At 40.0% G+C, this 15,589-nt stretch overlaps 2 protein-coding genes across 4 annotated transcripts; both read left to right on the forward strand.

Annotated features, from left to right (window-relative positions):
* The first annotated feature begins 529 nt into the window (after positions 1 to 529).
* On the forward strand, positions 530 to 12,167 carry Chsy (Chondroitin sulfate synthase). 3 transcript variants are annotated; one of them, XM_034322859.2, is made up of 8 exons: positions 2,598 to 2,793; positions 2,915 to 2,963; positions 5,786 to 5,886; positions 6,317 to 7,297; positions 9,016 to 9,156; positions 9,240 to 9,420; positions 10,064 to 10,420; positions 10,499 to 12,167. In XM_034322859.2, exons 4-8 carry the CDS (start codon positions 6,485 to 6,487, stop codon positions 11,461 to 11,463), a joined length of 2,457 nt encoding a protein of 818 aa, XP_034178750.1. In that variant the 5' UTR covers positions 2,598 to 2,793; positions 2,915 to 2,963; positions 5,786 to 5,886; positions 6,317 to 6,484; the 3' UTR covers positions 11,464 to 12,167. The 3 variants fall into 3 exon arrangements, with proteins under 3 accessions (XP_034178751.1, XP_034178750.1, XP_034178749.1); XM_034322860.2 differs by lacking the exons at positions 2,598 to 2,793; positions 2,915 to 2,963 and adding an exon at positions 530 to 640; XM_034322858.2 differs by lacking the exon at positions 2,915 to 2,963.
* Positions 12,168 to 14,490: 2,323 nt separating this feature from the next.
* Positions 14,491 to 15,542, forward strand: LOC117603571 (lysozyme-like). Its single transcript, XM_034322902.2, has one exon. It carries the CDS (start codon positions 14,823 to 14,825, stop codon positions 15,264 to 15,266), a length of 444 nt encoding a protein of 147 aa, XP_034178793.1. The 5' UTR covers positions 14,491 to 14,822; the 3' UTR covers positions 15,267 to 15,542.
* The last annotated feature ends 47 nt before the right edge of the window (positions 15,543 to 15,589 follow it).

The following is a 15,589-nucleotide window of genomic DNA, read 5'->3' on the forward strand; positions in this document are numbered from 1 at the left end:
TTGATCATGACTTGTATCAATCGCGCATATGGATTGATAATTTATTACGGAGAAGCCTTAGATTGGTACGATCCTGAAAATCATATTATATATGTTTAAAAGGTCTAATGGGCAGGTAAATAATCAATGAAACTACTGGCAATAATTTACTTTATTCAAATGAATGATCAATTAACAAGAAATATAGTCGAGTTAATATATAAATTGAATGCAGTAGTGCTTCTGGGTTCAACGATCTATCGTCACATAGTTAGGAAGCGCCATTTTCTTCTTATATTGGCGGTAGATTTAAAATCGTTTATAATACATGTTTGAAAACTCATCATTAAGGTTCGATACATATAGAAAGTCGAACATTTTTCTGTTTATTATGCAAATCAATAAAGTTGAAGAAGATTTTTTCACTCGGTAAGAAATGTGTTGTATGGAATCTTGTATTCGTTGCATAATACATAACACTGCATAATGCAGTGTTCTAATGTTTCACTAACAATTTCATAAGGCAGTCGCGCAGAACGTAGAAGCATTAACGCCTACGTAATTTCATCCGCTACTTCTCTGAAATTAAATTAAAAACGTTTTGTTTAAACTGGAAGTACAATATGGAGATGACACTTGTGCAACGCTGATGAATAAGCAGGTGAACAATGTTTTCAGTAACAGTGCAATTATTTTACGCTATATATTGAACCAAATTCCCACATATTTTTCCTTCCAGTGTGCATTCCGATTATTCACAGCATATAGAGGTCGCCTCTCTTATCTGATAAACTTGCGATAATACAAAAATATGGCAAGCAGGTGATCTTCAAAAACTTGTTTGGTTTATATTCTTAAATTTACTTACTTTCAGATTTCTCTCAAAATACTTTTTCTCAATACAAAATTGAAGAAAAAAAGAAACACTTTTCCATTAAAAAGAGATTTTACCCAATGCTATACGCCATCGGTTCTCAGAATCTTCTATACAGAGAAGAAGTATATCCTTAGAAATTTTTTTTCCGGGCTTCCCGTTTACTCATTTCTCTCCCACATATGTTATTACAGATCACTAACTTCCCGGAACATTGTAAACCGTGTGAGTCGAGGAGGAATAGTAACAAAGATTAACCGAACTAAGGTTATCAAGCGTGTAGAATTCGAGAGATCGTTTCGTCTTTATTTCCTGTTCTTCTAACCCCAGGATTTTCACGGGTAGCTAAAAATAAGATTATTTAACCAGCCTAGCCCGAAGCAGACTTTCTTACTTCAACTGACTCATCCGTCCAGCCGAATCAATTTCACCGCAAATTAACTGTAGCACAGTTAATGAAACAGTTTCCCTTTTTCTCTTTCCATTGCCCGCGGTTACTTACGAGGGCTCGCACCAAATTTCAGTCAAGGGTCATTGGACCGAATCGCGTGTCATTTAACGAGACACTCGACTGATCGTTTTAAAACACACCTACGTTTCTTCTTTGCATCTTAATCCGACAATTCTGGTCGAGGAAAAATCGAGCATGGCAAATGAGAGGTAATATGAAATTCACGAAGCGTAAAGGTAGTTTAATTCGCTTCTATTTCGACGGAAGTTCCTGCTTTACGAAGGCGAGTCTATAGCGTGTCAGCATCGGCTGATTCTTACCAACCGGCATTTAGTACTGTTGATTATTACCCTTTAAATCAGCTGTAACGTAGCAGATTTTCATTTTTTACACATTCTTGTTACACAACACGCTAACTGGGTACACTTTCGTGTACACACCTCGGTCGAGTAAACACGTGTACTCAGCTGCTATTGTTTGTAAGAACTCCAGACTTTCATTATCGTCGAAGGAGCAATAATACCCAATGTAATTAGGCAATTGATTAAACATGATGCAACGGTACTCAACCGGAATCGGAATTTTACTACTCATGGTCTTATCTCTGATTAACCAAAGCAGACCGAAGTTTAAATTTGTCGCAATAAGCAATTTCTGCAGCCTGTAATTTTTCAAGGCGCACGGTTTGTTTCTGTAGATGAGAATATTTTTAGAAGATCGTGGCTTCTATATTTAGACCACGTGTACTTTCGACCGTATCTACAGAACGTGTTCCCAAAATTTCGTTCAATCGGTCTCTATACATCCGTGTCCTATTAAAAATAGAATCATCTCAACTTTGTTTCAGTTCAAGGATAATCGAACTGCAATAGCCATGAATAATTTTACGCTTCGCTCGGTGTCATCCTCTTATCGTCGCAGAAAATAATATCCGTTCCTCGATATTCCAGAGTCGTTCAAGGAATGTTACTCGGAGAACCTCAGGTGGCTTCTTACGTAATTTTTCATCACCCTTTGACGAGCGCACGTGCACCTGGAAACCTCGAAGAGTCCACAGGACTACTAGGATGACCGCGCCGTAGAAAGGGTCGAATCGAAGGTTGCCGAGGTCAGGAGCATATGGCGTTTAAGCCTGCGTATCAGCTCCGTTGCAATACGAACGAAAAAGTTTCGTTGCATCCGTTGAAAAATCTTTTTAGTACACCCCGGCTAGCCGATCAGGCTGTTTGCCTGCTTATGTAGTTGGCCGACTGCTTGGTCGACTGCTAGCCGGCACGGCACGCTTCTCGTCTCGTTCAGTCGCCGCTCCGACATCCTGCTCGCAACACGTCTGCGGCCGGTCCCCGTTTTGACCCGAACCTGTCCACGTTTTACCCGGGGTCTCTTCATCGTTTACGGTTTCTGTCATGCCGTGGCAGATGCGACGGAGCCGGAGCACGGCTTTTTTCGGCGCCAGCTAGACCCACGTGTTCACCCTACACGATTCGGAGTAAGTGTCGAAGGGACAAGGTGCACTTCTCTCCTCAGTGACGAACGTTTCTTGATTTTCTTAAACATAGAATCGTTGAATGATCGGTGAAATTGTTAACAAATGGTTTTTCGTGTAACAGTGAACGTGAGAAGATTTCGCGGATGGACCGAAGGGGAATTCTAAAATAGGTAGCTCGTTACAAGTGTTTCGGTGCAAATGCAATGGGAAAATGATATTTGTTTGAAACGTGCGGTTCTACAGTAATGAAATTGTTCAACCGTGAACGGTAATCGTTCCATGACCCGTAAGCCTTTCATTATTACCACGATGTAACTCGAAAAGTCGATGACTCTTCGAGACTTCTACCGGTTGATTGAACAAGCCGCTTGTCGTCGATTCTAGTCACGACTACGACAAATCTGCTCGCCTAACGTGTCTTTGATCCGATCATTCTGCTTCTAACAGCATCTCCGATGGCTGTGGGAACAATTAGCGGATACCTCGTTGCTGTAACAAGTTTCTAATGGATAGGGTACGCGCTCATTCGAAAATACAATCGGAGGCTAATGCAAGCCGACAGTCACGAGAATTTAACCGCAAACACGCTTCTATCTAAGTCAGGCCACTTTGTTCTGAGTCACCTCGAAACACATGCATATCTGTCAGCAGTGTGAATGCGATTTCAATCTTAAGAAGGTCGCATTTGCAAATCGAAGGATAGATTTGTATAAAAATTCGAAATTCAAAGGTCTGGCTTGAATTTCAAGATTTTCAAAGAATTGATACTTCCGGTGTTAACTTAGAACTTGATTTTTCTTTTTGCATTTGAGTTTTCGTTGAATTTCGTTTCTTGCTTGAAAGCAACCTCGTTCTCCTCGGTTCATCCTTATCTTCTTCACCATAATGAACTAGACATTCTCTACCATAGGAACTAGCGGAGATCTGGAGCTGACTTTCGGCTTAAACCGGTTCTCCCGCCATTCGTACCTTCTCATTTGTGCACGTCACTTCGAATCGTATCCTTTAACGGGACGATAAACCGGGATTTCGTGGTTTCAGTCGTGTAATCACGATTGTCAACGCCGACTGTCTCCATACTGGTATCGATTACTGAGAACGTCTAACGGTATCGAAGCGACGTTCGTTTTTAGATATAAACCTCTCATAACGTTTATGTTTTTACCCTTGATCGCGATGAAGAAATTGTGGCGCGAAGTTTGTCGTACCTCTTTAAATTATCTTCGACACCAGGTACTTACGATTTACTGGGAATCTCTTTTTCTTCGAGGTGATAAGATTACACGCTCGAAGGAATATATTGAATTCACGTGTCACGTTTCAGCGAACACGCTCTTATTATAAAGTGAAACCAAGGGATATTAACGGCAGTCTGCTTCCCTTTTCCTCTCCTTCGGATAGCTAACAGGATTGTGAGAACGGAAGCGAGTGTGCGAATAAAGAGTGAAAACAATCGACAATGACCATCAACGACCTTATATTCAACGAACAAGTCATGAGTTAGTCCTTTCTCCTTAACCCTTTTATTTTCTACAAAAGCTTAAGATATTTCGAGTTGCAAAATTTTTGTCCAATAATAAAATTTTACTTCGTTATATGAATAAATATAGTTTAAGTAGAAAAAATGGCACGTCCAACACTTCCTTTCATATGGATATAAAATGGCCCTACCTTGGACTGACCTTAAATCCTCAAATACCTTGGGATTCCTAGGGTTAATCCTGTTTCCTTTTTGTCGCTGTATAATTTCTCCATTTTCGAATTTTCACGCTTTTCGACCAGCGATATTTTTCCTTCTCTTCAGTTCTGAAGAAAGGAAGACGACAGGTCGAAATTCAATAACTACCCGCATTCGGACATGCATAATCAGAATGGCTGGAACCGGTTTCACCAGGAGACAATTCTTTGTCTACGTCGATTTAGAGAATAAATTTCGGCTAGCCCTCCAAAAGCAAAGTTTCACGCGTTATCTCCGAACTATTAAAACTGCGATATATGTAGAATTTTCTATTGATTTCTAAGAAACTTCCTCGTTCGAGGAAAGATTTCAGTGGAATTCCTCGAAGAACCAGAAATCCTGTTTGTTAAAAATTGAAATTACTTTCAGAGAGATAGGACAAGTATTTACATAGAGGCACGTAGAATATGCATTCCATTATACGTGTACGTCTATGAAAGTAACTGAACCAGGTTAATTCATCACGAACGTCTGTTAACGGCGTCAGATTCTTTTTTCATAACACACTATATTTAGAGAGATTTTAATCTATGCAAAAATCCTAATTTATGATAATTCGTATGTAAAAAAGCGTTGGTCTCGAAGTTTCGCACGTGGCTATAATTTAATGATTTCAGTGGAAAGGCTGCGGTCAAATTGATTGAAATAAATTTCATTGATCGAAAGAGCGAGGATTTTAATAGATCTACTGAGAATGATAATTGCCTGGACAGACTGTACACGCACGCCATTGAAATAATAAACGAACACGAATTAGTGGCTCAATTTATCCACATTACGATTGAACGATTACGAAATACCTAACGAATCAAACGGTAACTGTTAGGACTGATATTAAAATTCGAAGTATCATTAGAATTCGGAGTTGAGTTCTGAACAGTACTAAATATTTAGCTACATTTCGAGAGTATAATTTCAGAATGGCGGGCTATTATTAATTATCAGCTACTGATTACGAGCAATATCTCTAACCCCTAGGATTAACTGTGATATAATTCAGATATCTTACTATTTGAAAACATTCTAAATATTTCAAATTGTCCGAATTATTCGAATAGTTCGACCATTCGATACTTCCCAGTCCCAGTTGCTACGATAAATGAAAAAATAAAAGAAAATTGTCGGCTCAGAGGTCTGACTGATTGCTTAACACGTGTGCGACCTCAATCGATTGTACATATTGATCGTATCGATTTTTATCCGTACAGCATCGAACAAATTCTTTATCAAACAGCGTTCCTGCTTTTCTTTCAGGCTGACATGTTCGCTCGACTTGCTCTCTGGTCGGAAGCTTCTGGACAGTCTTCACGGGATTCGAAAATATGCAGCCGTCGGAATTAAGGAAAATAATCGACGTAAGTAGCCGGCGTATCGTAATCGTAATAGGCCGATTGCGTCACATTTAAACATACACGCTATCACGGATACAGATAATCGCTTTCGTTCACTGTCGCCTTTATTAGTTTCCCTGAAAAGTCCGCGTAAAAATAGCCTAACTGTCTGGCTAAACAACGAACGCTTTTATAATCTTGCCGTAAGCGGTGGAAAACACACAGTCAAAGTTTGTTCTTTAAACGGCAAACACAGTACGCGAGCCAAGGTCCAGTGAATACGAAAAGAATGCCTTTGAAACGTTCGTAATACCGATTCTTCACAGAAAACGTGCCTTCAGCGATTCCTTTTCATCATCCGAGACAGTGAAAAATACGAACGAATCGCGTGTTTACTGGATTTCGAAGGAAATAATAATTTTGCACCAAGGGAATATTAAATTTTATTCAACAGGTCTGAGCAGAACTTATGCTCAGCGTCGAGGGAAGTAACAATGGGATCGTGCAAAGAATACCCAACAATTACGCTAATCACTGCATTCAAATTATCAAAGAAGACGAGGAACGTTAGAAAGACGACGATGAACCCAAACGGAGGTCCAGGGGCCCCGGAAGAGTCTCAATGGAAGAGGTGACGTATCACCCAGTGATGCGTAAACGACGTGGACTGGCCAGCGCCATTTTGGGCCTGATAGTTGGCCTTCTCCTGGGTTTTCTCATCCAAAGTTACCGAATACTTTCGTCGAGTCATCATCAGAGGTTCAACATGTACGCAACCTCCATGCCTGGTCCACTGATCAAACCGTCGGCCCGAAATGTTCCAAAGTTAAACGACGACGAGCAGATAAACAGTTCCTCGAGTAGTCTGGTGTTCGTCGGCGTTATGACTGCTAGCAAGTACCTTGATACGCGAGCCAAAGCCGTCTACGAGACCTGGGGCAAGGAACTACCGGGTAAAATCGCTTTCTTCTCATCGGAAAGTTCCGTGGTACCGGAGAATTGTCCCGATCTGCCTTTGGTACCGTTGCCGCGAGTCGACGACACGTATCCGCCTCAGAAGAAATCGTTCATGATGCTGCAGTACATGTGGAACTATTATGGTGATCGTTTCGAGTGGTTCCTCAGGGCGGACGATGACGTTTACGTGAGGACGGATCGTTTGGAGAAATTGTTACGATCGGTGGATTCCAGAAGAGCCATGTACATCGGCCAAGCAGGCAGAGGGAACTCGGAAGAATTCGGTCTGCTGTCGTTGGAATACGATGAGAATTTTTGTATGGGCGGGCCTGGTGTTATTCTGTCCAGGGAAACGTTGAGAAGAATCGTACCGCACATCAAGTACTGTTTAAGGCACTTGTACACCACTCACGAAGACGTCGAATTGGGAAGGTGCGTGCAGAAGTACGCTGGTATACCTTGTACCTGGAGCTACGAGGTAATCCTTTATTTATTTATTTGTCTCTTATTTTAGAAGGTGTCGGAGAATCTATTTTCAAGTTTAGTTCCTTCTACGAACATGCCTGTACGCCGTTCAGTCGGGTCGCGCGTGTTGTCCACGTTCACATAGCATTAAATCTATTTTCGCTCGTCCTCCTTTCTTCTCTCTTCTGATGCACTGTCATAAGCGTGAACGTACGTGGCACGTGTAATTTGTCCATCGACCCAGGCTGATTAGAATTGTTCGACTGTCTCACAGAACGTAACACTTATACTTTGATGCCTTTCACGTATAGTCTCTCGAACGTGGCATTAACCCTGAACTGGGCGAACGTAGATTTAAATTTTTATTTTGAGAACGTACAGGTGTTTAAGAAATGGAGATTTGTATTTTCTTTTAAAAAGGAGGAATTAATTTTTCTTTTTCCTTCGGTGATATGTTTAACACTATAGAATTTAATTTATCGACGAAATAGAATAATTTACTTAACCGGTAGCTGGTAACGAAATATTCGCACGGTTCGAAGCCACACGATACGTATTATCAGTTTAAATACATAAGCTACGCATCTGCATCATATACAGGGTACGCTATCATTGGGTTAACTCGGAAGGTACAATGCACAGATGAGGATGTTAGTCGTTAAGTACAAGCGAATAGTACCCTGCTAACCCAGTGGCCAGATCGAGTCATTCTCCTCCATCTTGACACTCGGCATTAGGTTGAAACGCTTAAGTAACAATTTGCAGTACGAAGCTCTTCTACTTCCATTCGTTTCTTCTTGCCAATAATTTAATCGAACTGCACCAGTTGCATCCGAACGGTGCAGCGACGTTGCACGAATCGTCGTGCATCGCGCTCCATCCACCGAAACACGATCCAATAAAAACTTTTTATTCTGCTTGAAGGAAAAATTATTCCGGCTTGTTCTGGATTGAGGAAATCCTAATAAAAAGCGACGAAAAAGAGTAACGTCTATTTTTATCGTGCTGATCCAAAGTTTCGATGCGATATCGCGTGGATTTGAATGTAATAATTCGGTTCGAAGGTAAAATGCAATAGGAAGATGCTAGTCTTTAGATTCGTAGTCGCCTGCTAACCCACTGGCAGACCGTTTGATCTCGTCTTGACACTCGTCGTAAGGTCGAAACACTTAATATCTCTTCGTACCAGATGGAATAACTATGAAGGTGTTTGTCGTGGACTTTTCGAACGATGGATTGACCGAGATATATCTAGCTTATAACAATTGTTTCAATAAATTTTCTTCGTTTCTTTAAAGTATTCGAAACCTTACGGTACTCTTCGATTAATTTTTAATTGACATACATACTTATTAATTACCAAAAGGAATATTGAGACAAACGGTGTTAGAATATGATCAACTAAGCCGTGAGATGTAACACTAGAATAATTCCTTGTAATAGGACACCACCACACCCAGTCTCGCAGCTTGATTAACACTCGTTCCTCGACACTAATGTAAGATGCAGTTTACGTTCCTCGTAATTATTATTATCGAACGACGAACTACCAGGAAGTTCGTACTTTAACTCCGCTGCTGTTTATTCTAATCGTCGTTTGCCGAAGCTCGTCGCACAGACGAGGGAGGACTAATGCGATGATCAGATTTACTATTAAGTATCGCTGCCTAATTTCCTGATAATAATTTGACCACCTTATATATTAATTACTGCTGTCTTTCGCTGTTCCAGATGCAGTCGATTCTTTATCACAACAGCAGCGGGGCGCAAGCATTCACCGGAAACCTGAAGAAAAAAGAAGTCCATCGTGCTATTACGTTGCATCCTGTTAAAAGCCCGCCACACATGTACAGGCTGCACAATTACATGAGGGTTGGTATCGTCTCTCGTAACGCTACCTGCGCGTATCGTTTCATCGGCTCGTGTGCGAAGGATTCTGTTTCCGTTTTTTCCAGGCTCTCCAGATACAAAATCTGCAGCAGGAGAGATTGAACCTTCACAGGGATATCTACGCTATGGCCAAGCAATTGGAGATGAGCGTGGAAAATTTAAGAAATTTCGAGATAGCCAAAGGTGTTCCTCTGTTTCCTGTGAATCCTTACTCGAAAGAATATCCAGGCGACACGGAGATATTAGGTAAAGCGAATCGTAGTTGACAATGAAAGACGGGATCGTGCGGTATGCTCGGAACGAACGCATGTAGGTGTTTAAATGATTCAATGACGTTTGACAGACATTTCTTTCGCGTTATGTTAACTGCGATGGTTGCTCAACACATTAACTGCCAGCAAATGTCCACATCAATGATCGAGCATATTACAGCGCTAAGTAGCGAGGATACCTTCGCTTTTCAAATTGAAACACTCGGTTTGCCCTCTATTTTCCGACAAAATTTAAGACATCGGTCGTGGTTGACCCGTGTGACAGTTATCGAGTTAATCTGACGACCTTGTCAGAAGATCTTGAACCACGCGCGAGGCGAGCGACGAGCTGATTTCAAGAACAACCACCGTTTCCCTGGATGTGCGTTATTAATAGAACCATTTAGGCTGATTAGTTGGTGCGAATTGATCGCCATGGCGATGATGGAACGAGTCCCGACACGATTCGTTTGAGCCCATCAAACGGAACGATCAGGACTTCGATCATCGTTCCACTCATTTCCATTTTCTGCCCTGACAGAGACATTTCGCGCCTACGTGTTCTGATTTTACATCCGCTGGCTAAAAGTGACGCGAATCACTGCTATTGTCGTTTACAGCTTCCTCTTTCTGTTCAGGTGTTCCGGCAGGACTTCGTTCGTTCAAGCCAACGACCGCCGACGAGGTGATCCCTTGGGATTTTCTTTCGAGGTCCGAGTACAGTTTAGCCGATTCAAATCCGAGGAGAAGAATTCACAGTGACATTAAAGAAGGCCTCGAGGACATCACCAGGGAAGTGATGGCTTCGATAAATGCTTGCTCACGACAACGCGGCAGAGTCGTCGAGGAAAGGTCAACCCTATACGGATATAGAAGAGTGGATTCTTATGGTGCCGACACGATACTGGATCTTTTGTTGGTCTACCGGAAGTACAGAGGTAGAAAGGTCACTTTACCCGTTAGAAGACACGTGTATCTTCATCAACATTTCACAGGTACTCTCCATCTGCAAAGCCTCTCCCTTTTTCTTCTTTTATATGTAATCAAAATTATGACATCTATTTTTCACACAGGACTGGAAATACGAGAAACGGTGAACGGGGAGGAAGTTGACGAGTCACGAAGAAAGCAACGAAACGACAAATCCTTGCAAAGTATATTCAGTGGTGGCTTCCTGAACCTGAATTTCAACTTCGAAGAAGAAGATCCTGTAAACGGCAAGGTTATCCATTTTATTCTACCTCTGTCAGGGAGATACGAGGTTTTCCAAAGGTTCCTACAAAACTACGAAGAGATCTGCTTGACGAGTGGTCAGAAGACCACTCTGTTCGTGGTTCTGTATCAACACAAGACCGAGAACTCGTTTAATCGAACGATAGATCTGATCGAACAAATGAGATACAAGTATCGTAGTGCCAGTATTGATGTTATACCCATCTCTGGCACATTCTCCAGAGCGAAGGCTCTGAATTTCGGTGTCTCGAGATTGAAGAACGACGATTTGATGCTCTTCATCGATGTCGATATCGTGTTCAACGAAGCAGCGCTTTATAGAATACGGGCGAACACTATTTTCGGTAAGCAAGTGTATTTCCCGGTTGTGTTCAGTCAGTACGATCCAAAGATCGTCTACAGACAAGAGAAAACACGACAGGATACGTTTTCGGTGAACGAAGTGACCGGTTATTGGAGACAATTCGGATTTGGTATCGTTTCCTTGTACAAACAGGAGTATAAAACCGTGGGTGGTTTTGATCTGTCCATTCAAGGATGGGGTAAAGAGGATGTGGATTTCTTCGAGAAATTGATCAGATCTAATATCAAAATCTTTAGAGCAGCAGATAAGGATCTGATCCATGTTTATCATGATATAGAGTGCAGCAAAGATCTCTCTGGAACGCAGTTCTCCATGTGTATGGGGACCAAAGCTGACACTTATGGAGGTGTAGAGACTCTGGCTGAAATTATTTACCAAAATCCAGATATATTGCAATTTGCCAAAGCTAGGAGAGCGAACCTGACTAACGCAGCCGGTTGAATGGTAATACGAGGCTGGTAACGATTATCTCTTGGTTGTTATACCCATAAATAAAAATAAGGAAACTTTTTATTGAAAACTCAGAGGAGGTTGAAAATTGAAGTATAATTAAGCAGAAGTAGACAATTGGTATTTGTAGTAAAAATAGGCAATATGCACTTTGCCGGTTAACGTGTCCACAATTCGCTTCCATTGTATACATGTTCCAATTCATGAAAGAAATCAATATTTACGACCAGGTGTTTATAAATTTGGACAATTTGTCGGCTTATGGGTGAAAGCGTAATGAGATACATAATAAGAAAGAAAAGGAGATATACAGGGTCATAACTCCGTTATTAGTGCATTGACGGAAAAATGGTAAAGGAAAAAGATAAATTGTTCTCAGAGCTCTAAATGTGTAGGCCCTTAGATTTCTGTAAATGTTAACAGTGCACGTGTAATTAACAATTTCATCATTTCTTTAAATGGAAATGCATATTTTTGTTTATACAGATCGATTCCCCTGTTAATTCTGGGTGAAAAAGTATGCATATACTATGGTACGAAAATGAGTAGTTTTCGAGATATTCACGAAAGACGGTTTTATATTTACAACTTTAAATAGCTCTCTTTCCTGTAATTTTTGTCTCTCAACTCTCTCTCCGGGATCTTCTTACTTCTCTCTTTTCACCCTTGATTTCTACTTTTTTTTTTTTTTTTTTTTTTTTAGCCAGCGGGTGGCGTTGGTCATAGCTCGCCTTAGGCGAAGCTTGGTGGGGGTGGTGCCGTTGGTAGGGAGGAGCCTGCTGGGCTGTGTTTTCCTGGTTTAGATTTAAAAAATTTTGCGGCCCACAAATTTGGTGCTCTTGGAACCATTTATCTTGCTGCTTTACCATTTTCCCGTCAATGCACTAATAACGGAGTATACCCCTATATATCTCCTTTTCTTTCTTATTATGTATCTCATTGCAAATTCTGTACTTCATTACATTAAACAGCGTTCGGTTCCCCTGTAGTATTACCTTATCATTGAAAGGGTTCAAGAAGGTACTGATAGCGATTAGCGAACCAATCATTGTGCGCATTCTGCGTACGGGTCTACTAGTAATTTGTAAATAGTCGGTGTAATTATGCTTTCTTCGACACAGAAATCTGTGCTGGAATGGTATTTAAAATCGAACTCACCAAAGTCTTTGCCGGTCTAAGAATTAATTAAACGTGATCATCAATTACCATCGAGTGTAAGCCCGAGATTTAAGTGAAACCATATTCGATGAAACGAACATTCAATTTTTAGATTCGTCCGTGTTAGAGATTATTTTATCTACGTATGAATATATTACGTTAAAAATAGCGGGGGAATGTTTGTATATTTTCGATTGATACGCGGAGTATTAATTACGTGGGTGTGTCTCTTTGTTCCTTTATGTATTTGCTTTTTAGTAGAAAAGAAAAATCACTAAGCCATTTTATACAATTGTATAATACTCTGTTTATTGATTCAGAAATTTTGGCATTATTTACCTTCTTGGTCTGGAATAACGTGTCAAATATAGATTTTATTTTTGCCAGAAGAACATAGTGGTATTTCTTTTTTATATAAATTTGTTTTTTTTTATATAAATTTTTTATATAAATTTCGTCACTTCAAAAATGAATATGCGAATAGAATAATAGTCTGAGAAAGGAAAAAGTGAATGAATAACTTAAGACATCAATACTCCTCGAAAACCTTAGTGTTATATTATGCAAGGTATTCCATATTAATGTATCGTCCTTTTTTTTACGTAAATATATTCTTTGGAATATTCTGCAAAGATTTCAATACCTTTGTCCCCAGAATATTTAAAAGAACTGGTAAGAAAGAAAATGCAATTTTTAATTTGTAAGTGAAATTTTTGAAAATATGATTAAAATGGGGTACCTTGTATACGAATGATTTCTGTAAGTACATGTGATATTATCGTGCCTTGTATAGACTTTTAATTGTGAATTTTACGTACTGCCTACTTTATCGCATTTGTACCTATACGCGGATCAATTGTAAGAAAAATCTAGCGATGCAAGTCGCACAACTTGCATAATCATTTATGCAATTCGTTTGCCAAGATGCTTCGACATTTTCATCGGATTCCGAATAAAATTTCTCTATTAAATAATCACGTTGCATGAATGGTTGTTCCTCGATGAAAATTCCATCCCTTCGGCCATGTTCTTGAAACATTAGACTTTTCGTCTTTCCCTGGGTTCATCAATATATTCAACATCGTTTCCTCATTCAGGAAAATCATTTAAGATATAGCCGACATTTTTTGTCGTTAGAAAGTGTCTTCAACTTATAAGGTTCCCCTCAAGGTCTGTTTAAGGATCGAACATGTCGAAACTCTCCAATTAGTTGTAGATTGCAATTAACCGATATCCTTCTGTGAATCTTTCCTTAAATTATTCATTTTTCCCTACCTTTATCGTGAAGATACTTTAAAAATCTGTGAACACATTTTGCACACATCATTTTAAGAAGGAAATGGTGGATTCCTGATTCATTGTTTACACTGAAGAAGAACAATTATAAATTCTCCAACGTCGCGTTACCACGTTATTATCAATCGAATCAAAATTAAAATACGCGTATCTAAGTGAAGATATCAGTGACGTTAATTGAATTTAATTTAATTGTACACTCGGTAGATAAAGATTACTTAAGCAACAGTAAAAAAAGGGATAAGCTCAATAACACGTTAACCTTTAACAGGCGACGTAGAAATCACGATGCATTTATTTTGTATACAAATTTTCGCGGAACATTTTAAATTTTATTTGAACAGAATTAAATTTTTACGTTAAAATTGGTCGAGAAATTTATACAATACCCATTTCTATAAAAATCAGTCAATAATTTGATATGCCAGAATAAAAATCTGCATTTAAAACGTCAAAATCTTTCCTCCTCCAAGCAATTTAATTTCAAGGCAACTCCGGCGCTTTCCTATCAGCTTTTGTTAATCGAATCAAAAATCAGTGTTTTTTCTGAAGATACCGTGGAACGAGCTCGTATATAAAGCTACGTCGCGAACTAACAATAAGCAGAATCCGTGGGAAAAAGAAACGCGCCCGACGGGAAACTGAGAAACGGAACAAAGAAGGCGAATCGTCAGGCGACTTATCCGGTCAGACGACGTTTAGGAAATTACAATTTATCGCTCCAAGCTCAAGGTTGTTGCCTATCGCTTGGTAGCAGTGCGACATACGGCAGAACCGTTGAAGCACATCGTCGCCATATTCAAACGTGAATCCTCGACGCAGTTGCGGTGCAATAGTGTCGAAAGATCGTTTGATCGTATCGGTTCTAACGGCGGCCCACGCCTGTCGAGGCACAAATGAAGGGAACGACGAAATCCTGCTTAATGCTGTCATTGTTGACAGTGTTGGCTATTAATCAACTAGAAGCGAAGATTCTGACAGAGTGCGAAGCTGTGCAGGAGCTGGAACGGGCAAAGATTCCTAGGAGCCTGATCAGTAATTGGGTCTGTCTGATGCAAAGCGAGAGCAAATTAAATACGGGTCTAATCACCGGCCCAAAGACAGCCTCTAGCTACAATTTCGGAGTATTCCAAATCAGCAGCCTGAAATGGTGCTCCAGAGGACACACCGGAGGTATCTGTAACAAACGCTGCGAGGATTTCGCGAACGATGACATCCAGGATGACATTACTTGCGCCCTGAAGATCCAGCAGACGGAGGGATTCAAGGTTTGGGATGGTTGGATGAAGAAGTGTAAGAACAAACCGTTACCGAACATCGGAAAATGTCTGAAGCTGTAAACAATCATTCGTGGAAGAATTTCAGAAGGATAAGGATGATTGTTACATCATCGCTGGACGATTACTGAACTTTTTGGTGATGGCTTTGTTATGATTATACGCATATTTTGTATGATTTTTATGGCTGCACGTTATTATTATTCATCAATGAAATTGTTCATTAATTGATACAATGAAATGTTATAATGACTCTAGTTGGATTATAATGAGCGAGTTAAAGGTCGCGTATACTATGTGTGTGTATATAATCTAATAGATAGTTCAGTGATAACTATTTGATAAGCTTTTATACATCTATTTTTTTATGTATATACAGATGAAAT

This window comes from Osmia lignaria, chromosome 4, assembly GCF_051020975.1.
Source record: "Osmia lignaria lignaria isolate PbOS001 chromosome 4, iyOsmLign1, whole genome shotgun sequence".
NCBI lineage: Eukaryota > Metazoa > Arthropoda > Insecta > Hymenoptera > Megachilidae > Osmia > Osmia lignaria.

What these genes read in the sequence shown, in the direction of transcription:
- Chsy (XM_034322860.2), top strand. Translation starts at nt 6,485, where the DNA reads ATGGAAGAGGTGACGTATCACCCAGTGATGCGTAAACGACGTGGACTG. An exon ending in AGGCGACACGGAGATATTAG is followed by an intron (nt 9,421 to 10,063) that starts GTAAAGCGAATC and finishes CTTTCTGTTCAG; the next exon opens with GTGTTCCGGCAGGACTTCGT. An exon ending in TCTTCATCAACATTTCACAG is followed by an intron (nt 10,421 to 10,498) that starts GTACTCTCCATC and finishes TTTTTCACACAG; the next exon opens with GACTGGAAATACGAGAAACG.
- LOC117603571 (XM_034322902.2), top strand. Translation starts at nt 14,823, where the DNA reads ATGAAGGGAACGACGAAATCCTGCTTAATGCTGTCATTGTTGACAGTG.